The sequence below is a fragment of the Thunnus maccoyii genome, chromosome 15 (assembly GCF_910596095.1).
Source record: "Thunnus maccoyii chromosome 15, fThuMac1.1, whole genome shotgun sequence".
In the NCBI taxonomy this organism is placed as follows: domain Eukaryota; kingdom Metazoa; phylum Chordata; class Actinopteri; order Scombriformes; family Scombridae; genus Thunnus; species Thunnus maccoyii.
The window spans coordinates 939,147-951,646 of NC_056547.1; the positions used below are offsets into that span (position 1 = coordinate 939,147).

The window sequence follows — 12,500 nt, forward strand, 5'->3', positions numbered from 1 at the left end:
TTCTTCTGTTCTCCTGACTGTTCTCCTGACTGTTCTTCTGTTCTCCTGACTGTTCTTCTGTTCTCCTGACTGTTCTTCTGTTCTCCTGACTGTTCTTTTGTTCTCCTGACTGTTCTCCTGACTGTTCTTCTGTTCTCCTGACTGTTCTCCTGACTGTTCTTCTGTTCTCCTGACTGTTCTCCTGACCGTTCTTTTGTTCTCCTGACTGTTCCTTTGTTCTCCTGACTGTTCCTTTGTTCTCCTGACTGTTCCTTTGTTCTCCTGACTGTTCTTCTGTTCTCCTGACTGTTCTCCTGACTGTTCTTCTGTTCTCCTGACTGTTCTTCTGTTCTCCTGACTGTTCTCCTGACTGTTCTTCTGTTCTCCTGACTGTTCTTCTGTTCTCCTGTTCTCCTGACTGTTCTTCTGTTCTCCTGACTGTTCTTCTGTTCTCCTGACTGTTCTTTTGTTCTCCTGACTGTTCTCCTGACTGTTCTTCTGTTCTCCTGACTGTTCTCCTGACTGTTCTTCTGTTCTCCTGACTGTTCTCCTGACCGTTCTTTTGTTCTCCTGACTGTTCCTTTGTTCTCCTGACTGTTCCTTTGTTCTCCTGACTGTTCCTTTGTTCTCCTGACTGTTCCTTTGTTCTCCTGACTGTTCTTTTGTTCTCCTGACTGTTCCTTTGTTCTCCTGACTGTTCTTTTGTTCTCCTGACTGTTCTTCTGTTCTCCTGACTGTTCTCCTGACTGTTCTTCTGTTCTCCTGACTGTTCTCCTGACTGTTCTTCTGTTCTCCTGACTGTTCTTCTGTTCTCCTGACTGTTCTCCTGACTGTTCTTCTGTTCTCCTGACTGTTCTTCTGTTCTCCTGTTCTCCTGACTGTTCTTCTGTTCTCCTGACTGTTCTGTGTTCTGTGTTCTCAGTTGGAGCTGAGCGACAACAACCTGTCTGGTTCTCTGGAGACTCTGTCAGAAAAATGTCCCAACCTGACCTACCTCAACCTGAGCGGGAACAAGATCAAAGAGCTGAGCAATGTGGAGGCGCTGGTCAGAGAACACACACACACACACACACATACACATACACATACACACACACACACACACACCGAGCAGTCGTGTGTGTGTGCGCGTGTGTGCGCCAACATGCTAACAGAATGTCGTTGACGTGTTTTGTAGAAGTTAACATGATGTTTCCTGTTGCAGCAAAACCTGAAGAGCCTGCAGAGTCTGGACCTGTTCAACTGTGAGATCACGTCTCTGGAGGACTACAGGGAGAGCGTGTTCGAGCTGCTGCCTCAGGTAACTTACCTGGACGGCTTCGACCAGGAGGACAACGAGGCCCCCGACTCCGAGGCCGACGACGAAGGTGGGACACCAGCTCTGTGTTTGTGTGTGGTAACTAGTAGAAACGAAGCCTCCTGGTCAGCTGTACATCTCAGGCTGAACGCCATCTCTTTGTTTACAGATGAGGATGGCGAGGACGGGGCGGGGCCGACCGGCGACTACGATGAGGAGGATGATGAAGAGGAGGATGAGGACGGCTCAGAGGGAGGAGAGGTGGGACTGAGCTTTCAGGTGAACCAGGGCGATCAGGTGGGCAACACAGGCTTCAGCCTGCAGGTCAGTCTACAGCCGGCTCAGACACGGGCCTGCCTCCCCTTCCCATAATGCACCTGTCCTCAGCCAGGCAGAGAACAGACGCTGTAACACAAGAAAAGCTGTTACAGGTGTTGAGTCAGCTGTTAAACCATAGTTATGTTTCCACACGTCCACGTCTTCTGGCGTTAACGACCACAGAGTGAAACAGACCTGCGGACATGTTGACCATCAGCTGAAGGAACGTCGAGCCGCCGACGTCACAACACTGATCTGTAAACTATATAAAACAGCAAAGTAGTTTCTGAACGTGACATTATAAAGAGAATTAAAACGTGTCATAGTGTCGTTTATTGTTGAATTAGCACCAAACCAGGTACGATGACTGCTGGTTTTGTTGTTCAAACTGTTCAAAGTTCATAAATGGCTGCAAACAGAGTATATTATAATATAACAATATTATAAACGTGTAGCTGGTTTCTGCAGAATGTTTTGACTCAACATTATTTCTACAGATGAAAAACCAGCAACAGTAGATTCTATATATGTTGTGAAAGGTCTAACAAATCACTCACTAACAAAAAAGAGGCAGCAAGCTGACTGTTCTTCTGTTCTCCTGACTGTTCTTCTGTTCTCCTGACTGTTCTCCTGACTGTTCTTCTGTTCTCCTGACTGTTCTTCTGTTCTCCTGACTGTTCTTCTGTTCTCCTGACCGTTCTTTTGTTCTCCTGACTGTTCTCCTGACTGTTCTCCTGACTGTTCTCCTGACTGTTCTTCTGTTCTCCTGACTGTTCTTCTGTTCTCCTGACTGTTCTTCTGTTCTCCTGACCGTTCTTTTGTTCTCCTGACTGTTCTCCTGACTGTTCTTCTGTTCTCCTGACTGTTCTCCTGACTGTTCTTCTGTTCTCCTGACTGTTCTTCTGTTCTCCTGCCCGTTCTTTTGTTCTCCTGACTGTTCTCCTGACTGCTCTTCTGTTCTCCTGACTGCTCTTCTGTTCTCCTGACTGTTCTCCTGACTGTTCTTCTGTTCTCCTGACTGTTCTCCTGACTGTTCTCCTGACTGTTCTTCTGTTCTCCTGACTGTTCTTCTGTTCTCCTGACTGTTCTTCTGTTCTCCTGACTGTTCTTCTGTTCTCCTGACCGTTCTTTTGTTCTCCTGACTGTTCTCCTGACTGTTCTCCTGACTGTTCTTCTGTTCTCCTGACTGTTCTTCTGTTCTCCTGACCATTCTTTTGTTCTCCTGACTGTTCTCCTGACTGTTCTTTTGTTCTCCTGACTGTTCTTCTGTTCTCTTGACTGTTCTTTTGTTCTCCTGACTGTTCTCCTGACTGTTCTTTTGTTCTCCTGACTGTTCTTCTGTTCTCTTGACTGTTCTTTTGTTCTCCTGACTGTTCTCCTGACTGTTCTTTTGTTCTCCTGACTGTTCTCCTGACTGTTCTTCTGTTCTCCTGACTGTTCTTCTGTTCTCCTGCCCGTTCTTTTGTTCTCCTGACTGTTCTCCTGACTGCTCTTCTGTTCTCCTGACTGCTCTTCTGTTCTCCTGACTGTTCTCCTGACTGTTCTTCTGTTCTCCTGACTGTTCTCCTGACTGTTCTCCTGACTGTTCTTCTGTTCTCCTGACTGTTCTTCTGTTCTCCTGACTGTTCTTCTGTTCTCCTGACTGTTCTTCTGTTCTCCTGACCGTTCTTTTGTTCTCCTGACTGTTCTCCTGACTGTTCTCCTGACTGTTCTTCTGTTCTCCTGACTGTTCTTCTGTTCTCCTGACCATTCTTTTGTTCTCCTGACTGTTCTCCTGACTGTTCTTTTGTTCTCCTGACTGTTCTTCTGTTCTCTTGACTGTTCTTTTGTTCTCCTGACTGTACTCCTGACTGTTCTTTTGTTCTCCTGACTGTTCTTCTGTTCTCTTGACTGTTCTTTTGTTCTCCTGACTGTTCTCCTGACTGTTCTTCTGTTCTCCTGACTGTTCTTCTGTTCTCCTGACTGTTCTTCTGTTCTCCTGGCTGTTCTCCTGACTGTTCAAACCAGCAACAGTAGGTTCTATATATGTTGTGAAAGGTGTAAACAGAAACAGCAGCTCTGTGTGAATATAAAACATGTTCAGTGACTCTGTGGTCGTCTGTGGGACTGTTTTGAATTTGATTGATTGAAGGTTTATTAAAGGTTCTCTGCCTGTTCTGAGCTGAGCCGGTCTGACGACTGATCTCAGGTGTTCCTGACCAGGTTCAGCACCAAAATGGCCGCCTCTGACACAAGACCCCGATCAGAACAAACGCAGCGTCTGAGGACGAACGCTGGTGAACAGGAAGAAGGTTTTTCTCTGTTTGGATTAAGAATAAAATCAAAATTTATTGACGTTATTTTATTATTGAAGAGAAATTACAATTTAAACATTTTTTTACTTTAAAAAAGTGAAAAGTTTTTCAATATTTTTTTCTGTAAAAGGGGAAAATATCAATTATTTATAATTAATTTATGTTTCTTAAAGGATTTTATTTAGATTATGTTGCTGTTTAACATATTCGTCTTCTTTTCCAAAGGGGAAAATAATAAAGTAATAAAATATTAAATGTGAGAGTAAACTCACTCTGTTTTAATTCTTTACTACAAATATAATCTTTTATTGTTTTTGTTTTGGGAAAACAGATATTTTTTCTAGATATTGTATAATTGGTGTTCTACATTTCTACGTATAAAACATGATGAATTTGTGATGTCAGAGTCGGTCAGATGGCGATCAGCCTGGTCACAGCGACGTAGAGTCGACAAATAGTGTCACAGCTTCCTGTAGTGTCGTCCAATCAGAAGCAGCCGTGTGTCTCTTTGCATTTTTTGAAAGTCTGTAAAGAAACTGAGGATCAAACCGTTTCCTTCTGTCTGTTTCTGCTTCATCTTTAGGAGGACGACGAGGATGAGGAAGACTATGGAGAGGAGGAGGAGGAAGGTGAGTGAAGCATCATGGGTATTTCTGTTAGAACATGTTCTAGTTAAGGAAGAAACGTTTCAGCCAATCGCAAGTCATCATTTCAGACGAGCAGCTTTCAGCTACAATAGACTGTATAAAATATGGACGTCGTTACCGTGACGACACTCGTTGGTTTCTGAAGAGCGGTTTTGAAGCTCAAAGCGAGCCGCTCCAGCCGTCGCCATCTTGGCAGTGCGTGACGCTGCCTAACTCCCAGCCAATCAAAAATGGGCAAAGAGGCGAAACAAGCCACCTAGCGGCTGGCGGACCTGTCACTCAAAGCAGCCATGTCCTTCATTATGCAGAACTTTACAGCTTAATAAAATCTAAACGGGTGAGTTATAAAAAAATTCACCCCCGTACAGTTGTCATGAAAGAGGAAATTATCTACAGAGACCAAAACCGTTGTTTGTACCAGGCTGTAAACATGTTTATTTCTGTTGTAAAGTTGGACATTTTAACATGGGGGTCTATGGGGATTGACTCGCTTTTGGAGCCTCAAGTGGTCGTTGAAGGAACTGCAGTTTGGCTTCATTTTACAGCCCCGGAGGTTACTGCTGCTCGGCTACAACTAGTTAGCAAGAAAAAAATAAAAGTATGAATTTAAGTAAATAAAGAGGCAGATGTATTATTCTATACTGAGAAACTTTTCTCATTTTAACAGTTTCAAGATGTTTTCATGTTATTCTTTTCTCGTTGTTACTGGATGAAGTTTTACAAGAAACTCGCCTGATGTCTGCAGACGAGTTTATAGAAAACTACCAACATTTAAATCACAGTAGTCGACTTTTGACTGTAATAAATAAATAAATAAATAAATAAATTAGAGATGCACGATATTGGATTTTTTGCTGATATCCGATATGTCGATATTTCCAACTCATTGTAGCCGATACTGATATATGCACATATTATTACCAGCTGGCTGAGGAGACTATTATACATGCAGCATAGATTGTACTAAATATGATCAATAAAGACAATATATGAAGGAAGAACTGAGGAAGACTGGAGTTCAGGAGCTCAACATTAAACCTTTAATGAACCTGCCAAGTGGGAGCAGCAGTAGAGTTTTCATTGAGTTTATTAGACAGACAAGATTAATGTGTAGGATTTAATCTCTGGTCCACACTCCGGACCAGAAGGTGGCGCTAATGCACCTGATACGCTGGTTGACAACCGCTGTTATAAACCAAAAAGAAGAAGTTTTTTGTTTGGTTTTTTTGCACAGAGTGGTACATCCTGTCAGCCGAGGTGTTTCCTATCTGTGCAGCTGAACGTAGCAGCTCCTTGACGGACTGTTTCACCCTGACGGTCCCGGTGTTTCCTCCGCAGGCTCCACTTCACTCAGCTGCTTCTTCCCACTTTAACTTTTAGAGGCTAGCGGAGCGTTAGCCGCAGCATGACCGGAGGGAAGCACAGCTAGCTAGCCTCCCAGCTAACGTTAGCCCCGGTTTGTTATTCAGGTTAAAGTGGGAAGAAGCAGCTGAGTGAAGTGCAGCCTGCGGAGGAAACACCGGGACCGTCAGGGTGAAACAGTCCGTTGAGGGAACAGTCAGGCGGAGGAGGAGAAGGCGACATATCGGCGTCTCATAATCGGCAGAATTCGCCGACATTTCATTTTAGAGCTTTTATCGGCCGATACCGATGACGTGCCGATAATATCGCTCATCCCTAAAATAAATAGAAGAACCTCAACAGGAAGTTTCATTATTTCATGTAGAGATGAGATACTAAGATGCTTCAGTCGTGTCTCAGAGTTAAATCTGAGCGTTGGACGCCGTGATGTCAGCGGTCTGAACTCTGAGTTTTAATGAGTTTTAATTGCTCAGAATCCTGTCGGCCTCCTCTGATTGGTCCGTTCTCTCTCTCTCTCTCTCTCTCTCTCTCTCTCTCTCTCTCTCTCTCTCTCTCTCTCTCTCTCTCTCTCTCTCTCTCTCTCTCTCTCTCTCTCTCTCTCTCTCTCTCTCTCTCTGCAGAGGATCAGGCGGGCGTTCAGGGACAGAAGAGGAAGAGAGACGTGGACGACGAGGGCGAGGATGACGACGACGACGAAGACGACTAGTCCTCCAGCCGACCGTCGTCTGTGTGTCGTCTGTCCTGTTTCTGTCCGTCTGTCCCGACCTCAGCTAGACAACAACAAACACTGCAGCAGCAACAACAACGGCGACGACAGGAACAGTGTGATCTGAGATAGTTCATTTCAGTTTGTAATAGAATATCACGTCTTTATTTTTAGATAATATATTAAGATTACAGAGAGAAGATTTTATCAGAACTTCACCTGTTCGTTCCCCCTTTAAGCTTCCCGCCTCTCCGGTAAGTTTGTCGTCTCTGATCCTCGTCCGGATGTCTCGCCGGCCGGCTGAAGTTTGGAACATGGAAGTGACGTCTGTCGGGCTTCCTGTCAGAGAAAAACTACTTTCAGATCCGAACCAGATTTCAGTCTCTTTTGTCTCCATGGTTGACTTTTTTCCTTCTGGCGGCTGCAGCTCCTGCTTTTATGAAGCTGTTCAGAAGAACGAATCCAAAAAAAACAGGTTTATTTTTTACAAACTTCAGGGACGGGACGCTCTGCTCGCCAGGAACAAACAATGAAAAAAAAAAGCTTCTGTTCTTCTGGAAAATGTTGTAAACCAGCAGCTGAAGTCCTGAAGAGCTTCCTGACATCGATTCCTGATGAAGTCGAGAGCAGATTACAAGACTCAAGTCAACTGTTGTTTCTCTGTTCCAGACGCCATGACGGTTTACAAACGCTAGATTTGTAGTTGGACGAGTTAAACTCAAGGTTCACGTACTTTAACTACTCCTGAAGCTTCTGAACGCGTCTCGCAAACCTTTTCAGGTCAGGTGACATCAGGCGACGTCAGGTGACATCAGGCGACATCAGGTGACATCGGGTGACATCAGGTGACATCGGGTGACATCAGGTGACATCAGGCGACATCAGGTGACGTCAGGTGACATCAGGTGACATCGGGTGACGTCGGGTGACATCAGGTCGTAACGCTGATCTTTCCACAAGTCAAACTTGACTTAGAGCTGCAGCCGTTAGTTTATTAATCAGCTGATCAGGATTAATTGGGAACAATTTTTTCATTTTTGACACATTTTGACAAGTTTTTGACACAAAAAACAAAATTTCCGGAGTCGTCGATGAGACCGAGGTCTTCAATTCTTCTCAACTGAAACTCAAATATTTAATTGAAAAAGTAATTTTCAGGTTAATTGATAATAATAATCAGTTGGACTCTGATCACATTTATGGCTGAAAGCTTCAGAAATAGTTCAGTAAGTGAACCTTGAGTTCAGAGCTGCAACGATTAGTTGCTGCCACGTTACTGTGATGGATCGACGTGTTTCATGATGAAACAGTCGGTGATAATTAATCGTTAGCAGCTGATCGTTGACGTTGGATCTGCCTCCGAGCCGCCAGTTTCCTTTTTAATCTCAACTCTGGAAAAACTTCAGAACCACCAAAGCGTGCAGCCGTCCGGAGCACAGACACGAAGATTCAGAGTTAAACTGGACAGAATCTTCACTCCTCGTCCTCGTCAGCCGCCAGCTGAAGTTTTTACTGTTTTACCTTCGACAGCAGGAAGAAGGAAGGAGCGTTCTCAGGAGTGCAGGCGCCGAGCCGCCGCCGCCGCCACTTTGTCTTTCTTTTTGGATTTCTGAGCTTCGAACCAGACGGACAATCGGCATCAAACCTGCTTTACACTTTTAGAAAACAACTCGTCCTTCAGGTGTTCTGGAGGATCAGAACCCGGTTCTTTCTGCAGCCATATCAGGAGAGCGCCCCCCCCCCCCCCCCCTTTTCAGGACCTCAGTGTGTCTAACACCCAATCAGGGACCTCATGTTTGTTTCCCCTCAGCGTGTTGAACTGATCAGAATCTTCCTTCACACATCAAGTTTGAACATTTTAGTCCGACAAACTGTCCCTGAACTGAATGAATAGTGATCACATTGACTCTTGTGTCTGTCACATTTAGATATATGCAGACCTGCTGTAGCTCAGGTCCCCATAGAGATACTACCATATTCCCAGTGTGTGTTTGATTTATTGTAGGGATTTTACAGGGAAGATTAGGGGGCGGGTGGGAGGAAATATTAGTTCTGATGTGTTTTTGTTTTTTCAGTTTAACGGCGACACGTTTTTGACCCTGAAGAGCAGCTGTTGATGTTTTTTAGTTTGTTATGAAACCGAGCGGCTCGCCCCTCAAAACTGCCCGTCCCCTCATGACCTTCAGACCGCCGCCGCCGCCGTGTCACACCTCAGGCTCCGCCTCCTCTAGTGGGCGTGGCCTTCTGACCAACCGAGCAGTTCAAAACCGATCGACACTTATGATGCGTTCAGGTGCTCTTCATCCTCTCGTGAAGCCAGTTTACCAGCAGGAAGGTTTCCATCAGACAGAACACGCTCGACTCAAGGGCCACTTACTACATTTCTTTCTTTTTTTTATAAAATCACCTAACGAGCCATAAACACCTGAACACACCTGGTGAACCTGTTCGTCTGTTTCCGAGTCGGCAAGAATCACCTGAACGCATCAGTTAAACGGTCGACAGTCATGCAAGGCATTATGGGATAGTGACGACTGAAGGGCGGTGGTTGATGATGCGTTTCGACGGAGGCGGAGCCTGACGGGACACAGCTGACGCGTCTGATTCAGGTGTCGCTGCTCAGCGTCGGATTCTGCAGCTTCACGTGCAGCCGTGCAAAGCAGCAACTTTTTACTTTGTACTTTTCTTGCTGCGTTTAAAGAGAAACAAACCTGATCAATAAAAACTGTCAAATAAATTGATCATGTAAAAGTACAAACAATAAATCAATAATTTGAACAAATTGACACAAATCTAAAAGAAAAACGGCAAATAAAATGTGATGAACATCATATTGAGATGAATTTCTCTGTGTTTAAGTCTTTATCTTCTTATTTCTACTTTGTTTGAGTTTATTTGGCAGTTTGTTTGTTTTTTCATTCATTGATCGATGTGATCGGTTTGATCGTCTCCATGAAGCAACAGGAAGTTTGTACAACTTTTAACTCAACTGCTGTAAAGTTTTAGCTTTTCTGTCGTTTACACTCTTAAAAACAACTGTGTGTGTGTGTGTGTGTGTGTGTGTGTGTGTGTGTGTGTGTGTGTGTGTGTGTGTGTTTTTGTGTGTGTGTGTGTTTTTGTGTGTTGGTGTGTGTGTGTGTGTGTGTGTGTTGGTGTGTGTTTTTGTGTGTTGGTGTGTGTGTGTGTTGGTGTGTTTGTGTGTGTTTGTTTGTGTGTGTGTTTGTTTGTTTGTTTGTTTGTGTGTGTGTGTGTGTCTGCCGGTGACGAAGATGTTTTTAAGATCTTTGAACTCTGTTAAACTCTGTTCGGTCCATTGAGTAGCTGTTCTGCAACGTTTAAATTTTATTTAACTTCTGAACATTTTGAGAAGTTTTTTTGTTTAAAAGTTGATTTTCAAAGTTTATTCTTGACTTTGGAAATTTGTCCGTTTCTAGTTGCCATGACAACTGGGCAAACTCCCATCTGCTGATGAAGACGGTGTGATATGCTTGAAAGGTCAAGAACAGCCAGATTTTGAGATTTATGTTTCTTAACTGAAGTTAAACGTTTGTTTTTCTGAAAGTTGAAACATTTTATAAATATTTTCTTGTTGTCGTGACGACGTCGACGTCGGCGAGCGAGCGCCGGTCACATCCTCGTCGCCGGTCGGTCGTCGGCGTGAAGCGGCCGCGGTCGCTGTTGAAAGCGTGGTGTTGTTTTTAAGAGTGTAAAGGTCAAAGGTCACGTCTCAGACCTGTTGAGGTCAGTCTGAACTCGGTGGTTTTTAAAGGCAATATTGTAAATAGAATCTCAGCTCAGTTTCAGGTTTGTTTTTATTTTTTAATGAATTCAGTAATTTTACAGATGTTTTTTTGTTTTTCTGCAGCGAGGTGATAGTTGAACCACGTCTGTGACCTTTGACCCCGGCTCACTCCTCTGTCAGCTGTTACTTTCCCTCCATCGTCCCGTCTGTGGCAAAAAAACTGTGTTTGTCTTTTTGTGGTGTAACAAATCAATAATGAGGGGTTTTTGAATAAAAGATATAAAAACAAAACAAGTTGCAAAAGTTTTGAGTTCATTTAATATTTTTCACATCGATTAATAAACATATTGATTAAAGTCATCAAACAGCTGATTGAACTGGTTTTACAGTTTTCTATAAAGATGTTTGTATCAAACATTTAATGTCCAGATTAGTTATAAAGTTATAATTAATAAACATAAATATCATTTATATCTGTTATAAACATGTATAAACTGTTTACAAAGTGTTGCAGTAAAATAAATGAGCATAAAAGTAAAAAGATGAAAACAAACATAAATCAGATCAGCTCATCAGTTCTGATCACTTATTGATTAATTAATAATAAATTAGTTTCCGTTAATCTGACATAAAAACATGAAGTGACTCATTAGAGATCAACGAGGTCATCAGTTTATAGTCTGATATAAATATATAAATATATTTATATATTTATCTATAAGACGTCGTATTTAAAATACTGTGGAGATGAAATCCAACTTGAAGCAAAAAACTGAAAAAGAAACTCAAAACAAACTGTTATGTGACCCATAATGCAACGGGGCAACATATGAGTTACAGTACACAACACACTAACACACACTGACACACTGACACGCACTAACACACACACACACTCACTGACACACACAACACACACACACACTAACACACTGACACGCACTAACACACACACACACACACACTAACACACTGACACGCACTAACACACAACACACACACACACACACTGACAAACTGACACACACTAACACACAACACACACTCACTGACACATTAACACACACTGACACACACACACTGACACACACTAACACACAACACACACACACACACAGACAAACTGACACACACTAACACACAACACACACTCACTGACACATTAACACACACTGACACACACACACTAACACACTGACACACACACACTGACACACACTAACACACAACACACACACACACACACTGACAAACTGACACACACTAACACACAACACACACACTCACTCACTGACAAACTGACACACACTAACACACAACACACACACACACTCACTGACAAACTGACACACACTAACACACAACACACTAACACACAACACACACACTCACTGACACATTAACACACACTGACACACACACACTAACACACTGACACACACACACTGACACACACTAACACACAACACACACACTCACTGACACATTAACACACACTGACACACACACACTGACACACACACACTGACACACACTAACAGTCACTCGGCCTCCATCTGCTGATAAACATCAATAAAAGATGAGAAGTTTCTGATGAAGACAAACAGCAGGACGAAGAGCAGCGATGAAGATGAAAACAAGCTGCACATAATTACTTTATTAACGATTCATTTATTGTTGTTTTGCCTTTAAAATAAAAAGAGGAGAAAAGAGGAGGAAGGAGGTAAAAAACTAAACATAAAGGAAAAGAAAAGAGGAGGAAGAGGTGAAAGGAAGAAGCTGGACGAGAGGAAGACCATGATGTTTAAGAAAAATGGAAAGAGGGAAGAAGAAGGAGGAAGAAGAGAAATGGAGACGAAGTAAAGAAGAAAAAACAGGAAAGATTAAAAAAGATGAAGATGAAGAAGACGCTTTAATTTACTGATTAATGATGTTTGAACCTTTTAAAACACAAATAAAGTTTATTAGTATGAAAGGAAGTGAGAGAGGAAGACGAAGATGAAGAGTTCAGTGTCTTTAAAACATCTGAACATCTTTACGTCTTCAGGTTTAAAGTTCAAAGTGTTTTAATTTGATGTTTGTTTGCACATTTAAGAAAATACAATTATTATAAAAGATTTGATTTGTAAAGAAAATAAATAATTACATAAAATAA

General features: G+C 42.8%; 1 protein-coding gene across 3 annotated transcripts in view; it reads left to right on the forward strand.

The window, feature by feature from the left end:
* anp32e (acidic (leucine-rich) nuclear phosphoprotein 32 family, member E) overlaps positions 1-9,001 on the forward strand; it is a 14,757-nt gene extending 5,756 nt beyond the window's left edge. Inside the window, exons 3-8 of one of the 3 annotated variants that reach the window (XM_042435910.1) lie at positions 902-1,024; positions 1,184-1,346; positions 1,446-1,600; positions 4,472-4,517; positions 6,518-7,388; positions 7,499-9,001. In XM_042435910.1, coding sequence (XP_042291844.1) covers positions 902-1,024; positions 1,184-1,346; positions 1,446-1,600; positions 4,472-4,517; positions 6,518-6,603 — 573 coding nt within the window. In that variant the 3' untranslated portion in view covers positions 6,604-7,388; positions 7,499-9,001. Of the gene's footprint in view, positions 1-901; positions 1,025-1,183; positions 1,347-1,445; positions 1,601-4,471; positions 4,518-6,517; positions 7,389-7,498 lie in introns of those variants that run through there. The other 2 variants (XM_042435911.1, XM_042435912.1) reach the window with 2 other exon arrangements.
* Positions 9,002-12,500: the final 3,499 nt, after the last annotated feature.